This window comes from Pelobates fuscus, chromosome 5 (genome assembly GCF_036172605.1).
Source record: "Pelobates fuscus isolate aPelFus1 chromosome 5, aPelFus1.pri, whole genome shotgun sequence".
Classification (NCBI taxonomy): domain Eukaryota; kingdom Metazoa; phylum Chordata; class Amphibia; order Anura; family Pelobatidae; genus Pelobates; species Pelobates fuscus.
In genome coordinates, this window is record NC_086321.1 from 252807210 (window position 1) to 252824977 (window position 17768).

At 40.7% G+C, this 17768-nt stretch overlaps 1 protein-coding gene across 1 annotated transcript in view; it reads right to left on the minus strand.

Annotated features, from left to right (window-relative positions):
- Positions 1-17768, minus strand: part of NIPSNAP3A (nipsnap homolog 3A) — a 53274-nt gene that overhangs the window by 13000 nt on the left and 22506 nt on the right. Inside the window, exons 2-4 of the mRNA XM_063455213.1 lie at positions 11946-12153; positions 3745-3903; positions 2989-3138 (exon numbers count right to left, since the gene is read on the minus strand). Coding sequence (XP_063311283.1) covers positions 2989-3138; positions 3745-3903; positions 11946-12153 — 517 coding nt within the window. The remainder of the gene's footprint in view (positions 1-2988; positions 3139-3744; positions 3904-11945; positions 12154-17768) is intronic.

Sequence of the window (17768 nt, forward strand, 5' to 3'; positions counted from 1 at the left end):
GTGAGGTAGAGGTTACGGTGGGAGGCCATAAGCTTTCCTAAAGATATGGGTTTTGAGGCACTTTTTAAAAGATTGAAGACTAGGGGAGAGCTTGACGGTCGTAGGCAGGCTATTCCAAAGGAAAGTAGCCACCCGCGAGTAGTACTGCAAGTGTGAGTTGGCTGAACGGGTGGGCGCAGTGTACAGGAGAAGGGGCAGAGAGGAGAGACTGAGAAGGGGCATATCTGCGGATCAGTGAAGAGATATAGGAAGTGCTAGAATTGGTCAGTGCTTTATAGGTGTGGATTAGTACCTTGAATAGACTCATATAGGATACAGGAAGCCAATGTAAGGATGGACAGAGGGGAGAGGTGTGAGAGGAGCGACAGGAGAGGAAAATCAGTCCAGCTACAGACTGTAGCGCGGCAATATGACTTGTGGGCTGATCTATTAGGAGAGAGTTACAATAATCCATGCAAGAGATTACTAGAGCATGGACAGGCTCCTTAGTAGCATCTTGTGTAAGAAAATGGCGGATGTTTTTTAAGGTGGAATCTACAGGATTTGACAAGAGACTGGATGTGAGGCCAGAATCAAGTATAACGCCAAGGCAGCATGCTTGCAAGGATGGACTGATGTCGGTACCACTAACTTGAAGGGAGAGCGAGAGAGGAGGATCAGTAATAGGAGGAGGAAAGACAAGGAGCTCAGTTTTAGAGAGATTGAGTTTTAAAAATTTGGAGGACATCTAGTCAGAGATGGAAGAAAGATAAGCAGTGACACGTTGCAGGACAGTAGGGGAGAGGTCTGGGGAGGAGAGGTATATCTGAGTGTCATCAGCGTAAAAGTGGTATTGGAATCCAAATGAGGTAATAAGTTTGCCAAGAGAGGCAGTATATAGAGAAAATTGACAGGACTAAGGGAGGAGCTATCATTAGAAAAGGAGACACTGAATGAGCGTTGGGAGAGATAGGAGGAATACCAAGAGAGGACAGTGTCACAGAGACCAAGTGATTGAAGAGTTTGGAGAAGGAGAACATGGTCAACAGTGTCAAAGGCAGTAGAGAGGATTAGTATGGAAGGATTAGTGACTTTAATAAGAGCAGTCTCAGTAGAGTGCAGGGGGCGGAAGCCAGACTGAAGAGGTTCAAGGAGAGAGTTGGAATTGAGGAAACAAGTCAGATGGGTAAAGGCAAGTCTTTGAGGAAAACGGAAGCTTTGAGGAAAAAGGTTGCAGGGATATGGGACACTAGTTAGAAGGGGAGGACAGGTCAACAGATGTTTTTTTAAAGATGGGTACTACAGTAGCATGTTTAACGGCAGCAGGGACAACACCAGAAGAGAGAGAGCAGTTGAAGATGTGTATTAAGGAAGACACAAGACAAGAGGAGAGAGATCTGATAAGGTGAGACAGGACAAGATCAGGCGGGCAAAGTGGTGCAGCGAGAAGAGAGGAGAAGCGCAGCCAACTCTTGTTCAGTAGCCTAAAGATGAAACCATAAAATAGTGGTAACACATGTGGGCCATGTGGATGTGGTAAAAACATGTGGCCCAGATCGTGGACCCAAGTAATATAGAGTAACCTACCCAGATTGCTAGACATATTGCAATTTGGCAAATGCTGCCATGACTTGATGAAATCCTCGTGATTTGAAACAAACTGGCCAGATATTGTCACCTAAAAATGACATTCTTGAAGTGTTTGCCAAACAGGAACAATTCCCCTGAATTACAGTTCTGAACCGAACCTGCAGGTAGAACATTAACAAGACATCTAGATGTTAACCAAATAGCAGGTTTTAGTATACATATTATCCACAATTACATTATGCAAAATTCTAATTTAAACGGTAATATCGTTTATAACCAGCAGAGGGCACCTTAACCTAAAATCAGTCAAATATACATTCAACTTGCTGAATTTATATATAACAGACAATTGGGAGGAATCGTGCGAACATCCTATGCTTTAAACAGGGGTTGGTGCGTTTCCAGAACATATCAAATAGTCAATTTGTATGAATTTCACACGAACTCAAGTATGTATCGGCTAGCGTATGCGAAAGGAGCTGAACAAGGGTCCCTGTTCGTGACGGTGAAACTACCGAAACCTCTACCAGACAGAAACTGAGTAATGCGTACGTGTGTTTCTATGCAAAAACTGGCAAACACGTGCAAAACCATACGAATTGGTAAGTATTGAAAAAGACCCATACCGTGATGACGCCAAATAAACAAGTGCGAGGCGCGACGGTTTGGGCCCAACTTACGGTTCAAATGAGCACTTCTGGGTTAGTCTACGAGCAAGCTGGAGGAGGAAGCGCGCTGGAAGCGTTTGGCGAGCGGTCAGGTAAGCAGAACCAGGACACAGGTAAGAAACAGCAAAATGGCGACTTGTGAGTGACTGGAAGTAGTCACACTCAACTCACCATACCAATAACGCTATGTGAGAGAGGATTGGAGGCACTTAAAAAGGGGACCCAAGCCACTCCCACAACTACAGACCCTGCCTTAAATAAATAAGTATATATTATTATACACATACATACATTTCTCACACACACACTCTACAGACAATACTATAATAATGGCAATGCAGCAGGGAGATGTTATGACCTTTCCCCAAAACAGTTCCCTAGGATGTGTGGATCCATGTTCTATGTCCAAACATATTTTTGGGAATTTCTGGAGGGCTTCCAACTTCACCCAAAGGGCTTTACATGGTTACATAGCTGAAAAGAGACTTGCGTCCATCAAGTTCAGCCTTCCTCACATATGTTTTTTGCTGTTGATTGGTTTATCATTTTACCATGAGACTAATGCTATTTCTCTGCCAGTCAGGTCATGTTGTGGGATTTGTCAGGATTTAGGTTATAGCAACATGGTGAATTTACGTCCACCTGGATTTCTCCCATATATTTCCAAGATGATCTGAGGTTTACTGGAAACAGTAAATAAATACAAGGAAGAGGCATGATCCGTAAAAAGCACAAGACTGTGAGACTTTACCTTGGTTTAGCAGTCCATACTCTGTGTTGAAGACGCCTACAAGTTTGGTGTAGCCAGTATGAACATGAGTAGAGATTGCAGCTCTAAAGGCATCTCCCCACACAGCTGGTCCGCCAGGCTTAAACTGAAAGGTGACCAATTCATAAACACCTACCATAAAGAATATGTACATTTAGGCTATTAAGATAATTTATTATTAATAATGGACAAATTGTTAGACATGTTTTTAACTGTATGTTCCACATATTACTTTACATACAAGTTGTATTTGAACCCCCTATTTCAGATAAATAAATCGGTGTTTCGCACTTATTGACTATGCGTTTCTTATGTCTCACCCCTTGTTTGCAAGCTGTCTCTCACAGATGTCATCAAAATTAAGTGAATGTATTCAATAACTCCATGTCATCCACTGTAAGAACTAGGTAATGAGTACCACCATCCTGAGGGCCATGTTCCCAAGATTTTCTTACACACATACATGCAAATGTGACATCAAAGCAAACTGCTGTAACTATTATAACACTATATCCAAAGATTGTATTTAAATTTGCATCCAGAAGTGTGCTGAAGAAATGCACAAAGCACTGCAATACTTATGTCACGTGCCAAAGTCATTGTACATTGCAATTCATATTGCCAGTTTCTGGGCACTATAGAAGGTCAGAACGAAAAGTAAAAAAAAAAACCACAAAGTGGGGAGTCTAGAATGAACAAGGGTGAAAGGAGGAGGTAAATCTCAAAACACAGCTTTACCTGTTTTTTCTGGCTTATCAAGCTTACACCATGGCACTAAGTAAGCAATTTCACTGTCCTGGTTATCAATCATCGTCAATGCTTTAGCAAGATACTTCTCCATGAAATCCTTGTCTTGGGCAAGTTTTGCCCGAATGGCTGTTCTTTCTGCAAAATTGCCTAAAGTAGAAAAATAGAATATAAAGTTATACAAAAGGTTACATTTTAACAAAACTATGTAAACATAAGTGCAATGAGTTGTCAACTAGTAGCAGATGTACCGGTGATTTTTAATCCAGTCATCAATGGGAGGTATAGCAAAAGAATTGTATGATCCATTATATTAGTGATCCAAGCATTGGTACCTTTTTACATACTGTGATAAAGTGAAGGCAGAGAGGCCATTTAACCCCAGGGGGAGTATATGTAGTTTGTGTGTTGCACAACACAAAGCTAGGTTTAGTTATGGGCCCCTGGGGTGGAGCATTTGGAGAGAAGGGTGGGCCAATGCTCCACTCCACAGTTTAGTGTTTTTTTCTTGGGAGACCTAGATCCAGGCCAGGGTTTTTGGACTGTCTCCAACCCACTGCTCAGCTGCAGATAATCAGCTGTAGCAGTGGGAATAAACCCCTCCCTGCTAGGCAGGTAAAGGGGGGATTGCTGGCTTCCTCACAGGACGCAGGTAGGAGAGAGGCTGTTCTCTCCAGAGAGGGAGTCAAGGAGACTAGGCACTGGGAGTGCAGAAAGGGAAGCAGTCAAGGCTGTCTTGAAGCACTGGGAGTGCAAAAGGAAAGCAGCAGGCTAGCTGAGCGCACTGGAGTGCAGAAAGGAAAGAAGTCAAGGTGACTGAGTGTTGGAGTGCAGTGTTGTTCTCTATTAAGGTTGGTGCAACCCCAAGATACGTTTTTGTTCTAGTTTAACCCCTGAGAGATAGGGAACCTGAAGTGAGTCAGTGCTCAGACGAGCTAGGTTTTTGTTTAAAGGGGAAACCTGTTATTAGATATTGGTGCGGTGTAAGTGACAAGGACCTACACCTATAAGTGGAGCGCTCAAACACAGATAAATCTTACCAAAACGTAGTCTCATTCAATGGTAAAATATGGGGTACATGTCAAAGTAAAATACAGAAAATACAATATAGTGTAGATGGTACTGAAAAATGGCTTCACAGTGATTATAATGATATCGTGCTGAATATTACACTCACATTTCAAGGAGCCTGTATATAGAAAACACTGGCTCCGTATCAAGGCTTGTGTGCTGTTATGGTAGCACCACCCTCCTACTTCGGCTTGAAGAATTTCTCAGAAACACAAAAAAAAGGGAAGAAAGCAGACCAATGTGTAGACTTATGGTGATAAATGACACAGGTATATGTTCAATAAATGGGGTGCTCACCTGGTCCTGAGCCTACGAATCCCGGCTCTAGGTGTGTAGGTTTTGTGCCAATTTGAATGGGGATGGCACTTCCCCTGTGAGGATTCCTTGGAGGCTCCAAAAAGGACTTGGATGAGGTTTTGAATGAAAATGGTGAATTTATTGGTTTAAAATAAACATAAAAACAAAGATGATAAAAGTCCTCAAATAAAAGTCCTTTAAAAATGGCCAATACGCGTTTCACTCTCAAATAGAGCTTCTTCAGTCAGCTGTAATGTTAGTCCTCTGAATCCTCCATTTTAAATGTCATCTGGGTCTTCCCCTTTAATGAGTTAAGTTCATTCTGTCCAATCAGATTCAATTTCACATAATGTGTGTGTGTGTGTGTGTGTGTGTGTGTGTACCTTTAATAGGTTAATGATGTTAACGCCTTTATTTGTCTATTTTTTCATTGGTGGGCAGCGTTGGTTGGCGGAAGTGCTTGTTTTCAACCAGGTGGTTGGCGGAAGTGACATCACGTAATCATGTGATCGCCATCCAGCCACTCCCCAAAAAAAAAAAAAAAAAAAAAAGCTGAAAACAGCAAATAGAGCTGCAGAATTGAAATGACAGTAAAATTGCATAATGTCAAATATTGATATAATGTAAATAGTGGTGCATATAGACTAATACATTAACATTGTTAAAGGTGCATACTGTGCTGGTGGTACTTATATTTTTAAACATTAAAAAGGTGATATTACATACATATGTGCTAGAATAGATATCCTTATTGGGTATTTAAATCAATATTCTTTAAGTGGTATTCACAGTGTTTATAGTGTTCGGGCATACATAATATGCCACTGATTGAATATGAATAAGAAAAATGTATGAAAGAAAAACAAGGGGTATAAAAAGGGTAGAATGGATTACAATGGATAAATTCCATTGAACCCAAAAAAGGGGGGATACCCATTTAAATGAAATGGCAGAGTTCAAAGTCTATATTCAAACCCCGGGGCTTTAAAGTCCCGAGGTTGAATATCCACCTCATCTCACTCTGTCCCAATAATTTATTGAGGTCGCCTCCCCGCCAATTCCCCTTAACCTTTTGTATACCCATAAAGAGTAATTGGGTGGGATCACTGTTGTGGGCTAGGGTGAAGTGGTGTGATACACTGTGTCCTTCAAATTTTTTCTTGATATTTCTAGTGTGTTCCTCAATCCTAGTGTGTAAATTCCGTTTAGTGCGTCCCACATATTTTAAACCGCAAGGACATTCCAATAAATATATTACGTTGTTTGAGTGGCAAGTTATAAGTTCTTTAATAGGGAATTCCTCATCATTATTGCAGTTCTTAAAAGTCTTAATATGTCTCTTTATTATTGGTGTTCCTACATGCGAGACAAGTACCACACCCATAAAAACCCTTTCCTTTATTTAGGAAGGTAGTGGTTTTAGTTTTTTTAATGTGGTTCTTTACCAAAAGTCTGTTTAAATTAGCTGCACCCCTAAATATTATCTTGGGTTTTGGTGGTAGAATCTGAGATAGGGCATGGTCCTGAAGTAAAATAGGCCAATGTTTATTTAGGATTTTCCTTAATGCCTTATTGTTATGGCTGTAATTACATACAATAGGTAAATTGACCTCACATTCATTTTGCGTTTTGTTTTTTTCTTGTAATAAAGTGCTCTGTGGAATTTTTAAAACTTGTGTATAAGTGTCGTTGAGTGTCTCCTTTTTATAGCCCTTATCTAACAGGTCGGTCATTAATTTGTCTGCTTGTTCCTTGAAGGTGTCATTGTCCGTGCAATTTCTTTTTATACGTATAAGTTGTGATTTAGGTACACTATTTAGCCAAGGGGAAAAGTGACAGCTTGAGGTGTGGATAAAGCTGTTCACATCCACATCTTTAAAATGTGTCTTGGTCTTGATCTTTTCATTATCAATAAAAATATCCAAATCTAAAAATGTGACCGTGTGTTTGCTAAAATTCGTTGATAAAATAATGCCCCATTCATTATTGTTTAATTGATTTTAAAAACTTTGTAGCGTGTTTTCTGTGCCCTTCCAAATAAAAAACAGGTCATCTATGTAACGGCGATAGGTCACCAGGCCCTCCACCCAGCCCTCATTAAGTTGTAAATGTTGGCGCTCCCAGTCTGCCATGAACAGGTTAGCGTAGCTGGGTGCGAACCTGGTGCCCATCGCCGTCCCACATGCCTGTAAATAAAAAGTGTCATCGTACCAAAAATAATTACTGGTTAAAATTAATTGTATCCCTTCAATGATAAAATCAATTTGATCTGACTCAAATTTCTGAGATTGTTCTAAAAAGAATTGTACTGCTGCACAGCCCTTTTGATGTGTGATAATGGTGTATAAAGAGCTGACGTCAGCAGTTACTAGATAGTAGTCATGTTCCCATTTGATGGTCTGTAAATGTCTCAGAATGCTCCCTGTATCTTTAAGGCAACTAGGGATGCCTTGCACTATAGGCTGGAGGCATCTGTCCACATACTCCGAAAATCTACATGATATGGAGTTGATGCCTGAGACGATAGGTCTTCCAGGTGGAACTAAGGGGTTTTTATGCACCTTGGGGAGGTAATAGAACACAGGTATCTTAGGGTGTGTTTCATTTAGATACTCAAATTCTTTTTTGTTTAAAATCTCCTTTTGTAAACCCTTGGTTATGAGATCGTAAAATTTATTTTTAATTTCAATAGTTGGATCTCCTTTTAATTGTGTATAGGTTGTGTGGTCGTTAAGTAACCTCATACATTCTGTGTGATAGTCTTTGACATTTAAAATGACTATCCCCCCCCCTTATCCGCGGGTTTAATGATGTCATTATCTTTCTGTAGTTTTTTTAGAACTTTGTACTCATCTTTTTGAAGGTTTTGTTGGTAGCGATTCGCTTTTTTTAATTTATTGATGTCTGACATCACCATTTTCTCATAGGTGGTCATTTCTCCTGAGATTAAGTGTTTTGGAAAAAAGGTGGACTTTTCTTTTAATGTCGTGTGTGTATACTTTTCTGTATTAATTAGGCTATTGGTTATAGGATTTTTTTGAAAAATGTTTTTCAAGCATAAGGTGCGTTTAAATTTATTTAGATCTACACACGTCTCAAATTTGTTAAGATTTCTAGTGGGTGCAAATTTTAAGCCCTTCTGTAGTAATTTGATTTGTGTATGGTTCAATGTAGTGCAGGTGAGGTTAAATATACCTGCTTCTTTTTCCATCTCCTTTTGATTTTTATGGGTTGCGTTTGTCCCTCTTTCCTCCTCTGTGTGTCCACTCCTCCTCTATTTCCCCTTCTTCCGTGCTCCTTTGTCTTTTGTTTGGTGATTTTTGGCGTGAGAGGAATTTGTGTTTGTCTTTGTTCCTCAGACTCCAAAAATCCTCTTCCTTTGTGATTTTTTCAAGTGGTTCAAATCTATTGTTGGTGGAAATATCTGATATTCTCCTAGGATTGTGTCTAAATTTGCTTTGTGCTGTTAAGAATTCATCTGATTTTGCTCTTTTTTCCATCTGGATGGGAGTTCTCATGTTGGGTGTGTGGGTTCTCCCATGGGGTCTTGTGGAAGGTTTAGGTTCTATTCTCTCTCTGGGTCTCTTATTGTAATGGTCCCTAAATGGGTTTGCCCTTGGTTGATAATATGTGCGTGCGTGATGTGGTTGTGGTTGTGTTGGTCATATGTATTATGATTTTCTGGTTTTCGATTTTTCCCAAATGTCCTAACTTCATTGCGTCTGTAGTCATTCTTATCACGTGACTACTATCTAGTAACTGCTGACGTCAGCTCTTTATACACCATTATCACACATCAAAAGGGCTGTGCAGCAGTACAATTCTTTTTAGAACAATCTCAGAAATTTGAGTCATATCAAATTGATTTTATCATTGAAGGGATACAATTAATTTTAACCAGTAATTATTTTTGGTACGATGACACTTTTTATTTACAGGCATGTGGGACGGCGATGGGCACCAGGTTCGCACCCAGCTACGCTAACCTGTTCATGGCAGACTGGAAGCGCCAACATTTACAACTTAATGAGGGCTGGGTGGAGGGCCTGGTGACCTATCGCCGTTACATAGATGACCTGTTTTTTATTTGGAAGGGCACAGAAAACACGCTACAAAGTTTTTAAAATCAATTAAACAATAATGAATGGGGCATTATTTTATCAACGAATTTTAGTAAACACACGGTCACATTTTTAGATTTGGATATTTTTATTGATAATGAAAAGATCAAGACCAAGACACATTTTAAAGATGTGGATGTGAACAGCTTTATCCACACCTCAAGCTGTCACTTTTCCCCTTGGCTAAATAGTGTACCTAAATCACAACTTATACGTATAAAAAGAAATTGCACGGACAATGACACCTTCAAGGAACAAGCAGACAAATTAATGACCGACCTGTTAGATAAGGGCTATAAAAAGGAGACACTCAACGACACTTATACACAAGTTTTAAAAATTCCACAGAGCACTTTATTACAAGAAAAAAACAAAACGCAAAATGAATGTGAGGTCAATTTACCTATTGTATGTAATTACAGCCATAACAATAAGGCATTAAGGAAAATCCTAAATAAACATTGGCCTATTTTACTTCAGGACCATGCCCTATCTCAGATTCTACCACCAAAACCCAAGATAATATTTAGGGGTGCAGCTAATTTAAACAGACTTTTGGTAAAGAACCACATTAAAAAAACTAAAACCACTACCTTCCTAAATAAAGGAAAGGGTTTTTATGGGTGTGGTACTTGTCTCGCATGTAGGAACACCAATAATAAAAAGAGACATATTAAGACTTTTAAGAACTGCAATAATGATGAGGAATTCCCTATTAAAGAACTTATAACTTGCCACTCAAACAACGTAATATATTTATTGGAATGTCCTTGCGGTTTAAAATATGTGGGACGCACTAAACGGAATTTACACACTAGGATTGAGGAACACACTAGAAATATCAAGAAAAAATTTGAAGGACACAGTGTATCACACCACTTCACCCTAGCCCACAACAGTGATCCCACCCAATTACTCTTTATGGGTATACAAAAGGTTAAGGGGAATTGGCGGGGAGGCGACCTCAATAAATTATTGGGACAGAGTGAGATGAGGTGGATATTCAACCTCGGGACTTTAAAGCCCCGGGGTTTGAATATAGACTTTGAACTCTGCCATTTCATTTAAATGGGTATCCCCCCTTTTTTGGGTTCAATGGAATTTATCCATTGTAATCCATTCTACCCTTTTTATACCCCTTGTTTTTCTTTCATACATTTTTCTTATTCATATTCAATCAGTGGCATATTATGTATGCCCGAACACTATAAACACTGTGAATACCACTTAAAGAATATTGATTTAAATACCCAATAAGGATATCTATTCTAGCACATATGTATGTAATATCACCTTTTTAATGTTTAAAAATATAAGTACCACCAGCACAGTATGCACCTTTAACAATGTTAATGTATTAGTCTATATGCACCACTATTTACATTATATCAATATTTGACATTATGCAATTTTACTGTCATTTCAATTCTGCAGCTCTATTTGCTGTTTTCAGCTTTTTTTTTTTTTTTTTGGGAGTGGCTGGATGGCGATCACATGATTACGTGATGTCACTTCCGCCAACCACCTGGTTGAAAACAAGCACTTCCGCCAACCAACGCTGCCCACCAATGAAAAAATAGACAAATAAAGGCGTTAACATCATTAACCTATTAAAGGTACACACACACACACACACACACACACACATTATGTGAAATTGAATCTGATTGGACAGAATGAACTTAACTCATTAAAGGGGAAGACCCAGATGACATTTAAAATGGAGGATTCAGAGGACTAACATTACAGCTGACTGAAGAAGCTCTATTTGAGAGTGAAACGCGTATTGGCCATTTTTAAAGGACTTTTATTTGAGGACTTTTATCATCTTTGTTTTTATGTTTATTTTAAACCAATAAATTCACCATTTTCATTCAAAACCTCATCCAAGTCCTTTTTGGAGCCTCCAAGGAATCCTCACAGGGGAAGTGCCATCCCCATTCAAATTGGCACAAAACCTACACACCTAGAGCCGGGATTCGTAGGCTCAGGACCAGGTGAGCACCCCATTTATTGAACATATACCTGTGTCATTTATCACCATAAGTCTACACATTGGTCTGCTTTCTTCCCTTTTTTTTGTGTTTCTGAGAAATTCTTCAAGCCGAAGTAGGAGGGTGGTGCTACCATAACAGCACACAAGCCTTGATACGGAGCCAGTGTTTTCTATATACAGGCTCCTTGAAATGTGAGTGTAATATTCAGCACGATATCATTATAATCACTGTGAAGCCATTTTTCAGTACCATCTACACTATATTGTATTTTCTGTATTTTACTTTGACATGTACCCCATATTTTACCATTGAATGAGACTACGTTTTGGTAAGATTTATCTGTGTTTGAGCGCTCCACTTATAGGTGTAGGTCCTTGTCACTTACACCGCACCAATATCTACTAAATTTATTCAGTGGAATAGAGGATATTTCCACACCAGTGTATTGAGCTGCCTGTAAATCACTTTCTGACTTTTTTGAGCACTTTTGTTATACACACTCCTCTGTAAAAAGAGGCAACCTTTGATTGGTATTCAGGGAAACCTGTTATATTTATGTTTTCATTTACTGCTGTCTCCTGTGTGGATTTACAAATAAAGTGCCTGGAGTATATGCAATTACAAGTACTGTGCCTGATGTTTACCCTAGATGACCGTGCTACCTGCAAACAAGGATCACAATACTTTAGTCCCTAGTTTTGCATACCATATTTCCAGATGCTGAACACTTTATTCAGAGCTCCTAGCTCCATAGTAAAGTATCCAATCAACTCAGAGTGAATTGTACGAAAGTGGAAGTTCTCGTTAGTATGTTTCATGAACTCGCTCATATTGGATGGCTTGATAGTGTAAGTACGGAATTCATAGAAAGTGGTGTCGGTCTGCCGTGGACCTGTTGCAAATGTTGCTTTTGCCTTAAAAACAAACAAACAAAAAAAACAAATAAAATCCCAACAACAAATACATAGAATTATACTTCTCGTTATACTGAAAGGGTATTTTTGCACTCAGTATATTTCATGTGAGTTGTCTTAATTTTTTTTTTTTTAACTGTTTTCTAAAGTAACTAAGCATGGTCTAGAACTGATTTTTTTTATAGTGTTACTCACTCAAGTGAGAATTTGAAGTGAATGGAAAGTAAATATACAGGGAGCGCAGAATTATTAGGCAAGTTGTATTTTTGAGGATTAATTTTATTATTGAACAACAACCATGTTCTCAATAAACCCAAAAAACTCATTAATATCAAAGCTGAATATTTTTGGAAGTAGTTTTTAGTTTGTTTTTAGTTTTAGCTATTTTAGGGGGATATCTGTGTGTGCAGGTGACTATTACTGTGCATAATTATTAGGCAACTTAACAAAAAACAAATATACCCATTTCAATTATTTATTTTCACCAGTGAAACATATATAACATCTCAACATTCACAAATATACATTTCTGACATTCAAAAACAAAACAAAAACAAATCAGTGACCAATATAGCCACCTTTCTTTGCAAGGACACTCAAAAGACTGCCATCCATGGATTCTGTCAGTGTTTTGATCTGTTCACCATCAACATTGCGTGCAGCAGCAACCACAGCCTCCCAGACACTGTTCAGAGAGGTGTACTGTTTTCCCTCCTTGTAAATCTCACATTTGATGATGGACCACAGGTTCTCAATGGGGTTCAGATCAGGTGAACAAGGAGGCCATGTCATTAGATTTTCTTCTTTTATACCCTTTCTTGCCAGCCACGCTGGGGAGTACTTGGACGCGTGTGATGGAGCATTGTCCTGCATGAAAGTCATGTTTTTCTTGAAGGATGCAGACTTCTTCCTGTACCACTGCTTGAAGAAGGTGTCTTCCAGAAACTGGGAGTTGAGCTTGACTCCATCCTCAACCCGAAAAGGCCCCACAAGCTCATCTTTGATGATACCAGCCCAAACCAGTACTCCACCTCCACCTTGCTGGCGTCTGAGTCGGACTGGAGCTCTCTGCCCTTTACCAATCCATCCATCTGGCCCATCAAGACTCACTCTCATTTCATCAGTCCATAAAACCTTAGAAAAATCAGTCTTGAGATATTTCTTGGCCCAGTCTTGACGTTTCAGCTTGTGTGTCTTGTTCAGTGGTGGTCGTCTTTCAGCCTTTCTTACCTTGGCCATGTCTCCGAGTATTGCACACCTTGTGCTTTTGGGCACTCCAGTGATGTTGCAGCTCTGAAATATGGCCAAACTGGTGGCAAGTGACATCTTGGCAGCTGCACGCTTGACTTTTCTCAGTTCATGGGCAGTTATTTTGCGCCTTGGTTTCTCCACACGCTTCTTGCGACCCTGTTGACTACTTTGAATGAAACGCTTGATTGTTCGATGATCACGCTTCAGAAGCTTTGCAATTTTAAGAGTGCTGCATCCCTCTGCAAGATATCTCACTATTTTTGACTTTTCTGAGCCTGTCAAGTCCTTCTTTTGACCCATTTTGCCAAAGGAAAGGAAGTTGCCTAATAATTATGCACACCTGATATAGGGTGTTGATGTCATTAGACCACACCCCTTCTCATTACAGAGATGCACATCACCTAATATGCTTAATTGGTAGTAGGCTTTCGAGCCTATACAGCTTGGAGTAAGACAACATGCATAAAGAGGATGATGTGGTCAAACTACTCATTTGCCTAATAATTCTGCATTCCCTGTATAACAAGCACACTCTGACCTGTGCTTGTTGAGGTGCAATAAAGAAAGAGGAATGGCCTCTTTTTTTTTTTTTTTTTAAATTCTTTATTTTTATTGTGCACAAGAATTGACAAACAGCCTTGGTTCGCCACAACAGCGTGACAAGGCATGAGTAATTGCAGTTTGCTGTACAAGTTGTGACTTATATTATCCAGGCACATTTTTAAAGTTTTAAGTTGCTAACAATCAGCAAATAAATCATGACATCAGTGAACTATATGAGAAAACTGTTTCGCTGAGCTGAACTGTAGAGTGAGTATTAGATTTTCTAAGATCTGGCTAACGTTTAGTTCTATTGCAAGAGTGCAGGTAAAAGATTAAGAGACAGAGTAAATAACACACATTAACTGGTTAACATTTGTAATTCTTAGTACATATACTTAGTAAGTTAATGTTGGTATAAGCCTCTAAAAGCTGTCAAGGTGTACACGTTTACTGGTATGTGAAGGGTGTATAATTAGAGTGCAGACCTTGGGTGTTTTGATGGTTGAGTGGTTGCTTAGACTATATACCCTAGTCTGCATAGATTGCCTACGTGTGTAGCTAGAGACATTTTTAAAATATAGCATATAGGAAAAAAAAAAATTCTGCGTGTTAGGTCAGGGTTGTTAAGAGTATGGCTATGGTAACTTTGCTGTGAGTCTCTGGTACCAGGTATCCCAGCGTCCCTTGACGGCCGTTAACCCACGCCGCTTGCAGGCTTTGGAGGTGAGTCTTTTACTGTGTTAGTCCAGCTTGATAGTCCTTGTGGTGTGGCTCTGAGGGACCAGATGCCATGCAGGTGGGGTCGTAGTAGTGCCCAGGGGTTCAGGTCGTTGCGGCCGCAGGGCCCGGCGTCTCCTCTTTGGGGGTCATCTCCGGTAAGTGTCCTCGTGGTGTATGGCCGCGCAGCTCTCTGTGGTGCAGCGTTGGCTTGGAAGCTGTGCTTAGAGCTGTGTTGGTAGCCAGGAGTTTGTTCGGATAGGATGTTTGAGAGGATCGGCGCCTTTTCCCGCCTTGAGGCGCTTCGGTGTCTGCGCTGCCGGACGGCCATTTTAGAGGCTTGGGGTAATTGCCTGTAGGAGCTGCGTCTCGCTGCTGGACGTATCCAGGAGGCTACCGTTCGGACAGCTTGGCGGTGGGTTGCCCCTCTGCTGCGTAGAGCTGCTGTGAGGCCCGCACAGAGCCGATCAAAGATTTCCATGGGGGACATACATGGTTTAGGGTGAGTAATCCGCCTTCTGGGTACATGCTGGGCGGCCATTTTGGCTGGTCTTTGGCGAGTTTTTGCTCCCCCATGTTGCATCGCTGGTTTGCTCGCTTTTCCAACTGGTTTATATGTCCAGTGGGGACCGGGATGTCCCCCACCGGTCCAGAGGGGGGGGGGGGAAGGCTGACGTGAGGTCGCTTGCGGGCTTTTGCGCCCTGGAGAGCTGCCGTTTCCCTCTGGCTTCAGCCTCAGTAGGCCGCATTTGAGTTTCAGCTTTGCTGACTTCGGCAGGCCCTGGGGTGGTATCGTTGGGTTCAGCGGGGTACCCCCGACGTGAGTGATACCCCCATGGGTAGTTTTGGCTGGGTAGCCGTCGCTTATTGCCCGGTGTTTCTCCTGCCTGGCCGGAGCTCATGTCGGACGCGTCCATGCTGCTCGGCGGTCAGACTCCGCCCCCCGGAATGGCCTCTTTTGGCTCCCATGATTGTTTTCTGATTGGTTAATGTTTATCTTGTTTATTTGTGCTACTGTAGAGCTTAGTAAAGAAAGGCTAAGCAAAATATGACGACTCCTGTCAGGTCTTAAAATTGCTGTTATATGCTCTGCCATTTGCACCTGGCAGTCAGCATAGAGAAACAAAGTTTGTAGTTATGATTGCAGTGTGTGCCTTGATTGTGCCTGGACTGATGTCAATTGTGATGTAGTTTGCCAAATCTTGAATGTATCAAAAATACTTGAACATACATTTTAGATTTTCAGTGTTTTGTTTGGTTGTAGTCAATTTCCAAATAACCAGTTAACAACATTAGGACGTGCGATGCCGCCATGCAAAAGGAGGGATTTAATGCCTAATTTTATGGGATTTAGTGTGTGTGTATATACACACACACACACACAAATAATTTTATTCTAAATGTATATTTATGTATTATTATTTTTACATAATTATTTGATTTTATTACTTATATATGGAGGGACCTGACTGACAACACGGGCAGAAAGTCCAGAGAATTTAATCTGCAATCCCTACATTTGACCCTGTAAAATGTATATACACACAAACTTGGGCCAGGGTTGTGACTAAGCGGCTACCAAAAAAAAACAAAAAAAAACACTGGACATAACCAGGGCCAGATTAAGAGCCCAGTGGGCCTGGTGCTGACAATTATGATGGGGCCTAATTACAGAATCTTATTGACCAAAAACACTAAAACAGTTACAGTTATGCAAGCGTCATGCATCTGATGGAGATGGTGTTGGAGGGAAACTCAAAGGATGCAGCTATAAGAAAACACATACTCTATGCTAATCTCTCTCTAATTTATGCTTTCATCTTTCAAGTAAAGCCATACCCCCTAACAGCAGTGTCCAGTGAAGCAGGAAGTCAATGGGCGGGGTAAGAGAGTGGGCCACTGACGCAAATCACGTGACCAGAAATGCCAGAAGGGGGGAACATGCCCAAAAAGGGGGAATGTCTGTCCAAAGAATTGGAAGGCCAGCCTGGCATCAGTGTCCCTATGTATCACAGTGTCAGTGTCCCCATGTTGCCCAGTCCCCTAATTTCTTCCCGTGTCCCCATGTCTCAGTGTTTCCCGTGTCACTAGGATACCAGGGGACACGGAGACACTTGTGGATACAGACATGGGGACACATGGAGACACTGGGAAACATGGAGACACAGACACTGGAAGACTAGGGTACACTGGGAGACAAGGGTACACAGACACTAGGGACACTGGCTGGGAGGCATAGGGACAAAGACACTTGGGGACACTTGGATATATGGGGCACTGAGACACTAGGGACATTGGCTGTGAGACATGTGGAGACTGGGAGACAGATATTTGGGAACACTGGGAGACATGGAGACACAGACACTGGCAGAGTAGGGGACACTGGGAGCAGTGGGGATACTGAGACACTAGGTACATTGGTTGAGAGACATTGGGACACTGAAACATTTGGGGAGACATGGGGACACTGGGAGACAGATATTTGGGGACACTGGTAGACATGGGGACACTGAGAAACTAGGGACATTGGCTGGGAGAAATGGGGACATTGGTAGACATGCCGACACTGTGTCCCTAGTGTCTCCCAATTGTCAGGGTATTTATATCGGCAGACATTTTGTGCTATGATAGAAATACAAAGTGTATATTGTCAGTCACTCTGAACAGAGCAGACTCCATTTTGTTATTTTCAAGTTAACAAAAGACACAAGATTTCAATCCCTTCTGTAAAACTGACCGCCTTACCAGAGCTGAATGGAATGTATAGTATAAACAAACCAAGTGATAAGAGACTGTCTAAAATGCTAATGGAATAGAATAAATTCTAAACCCAGACATAGGTGACAGAGATTAAATAATTAAATTTTACTTTCTATATGTACAAAGTCCCATTGTAAGTTTTGAGGTCATTTTTAGTTTAAGAACTGTCATATTAGAAATTACTACAGAATTTGGAGACACATAGTCTGAAGAAAGCCCAAAGAAAGGTTTTGAAATGACAAGTGAATATAAAATATAGCGACATATAGATAAACCAAAATTACGTCAAAATAGCCACCAGGAAAAGTTAACTCTTTCCTGGATAGGTATGTTTAGTGGGATGA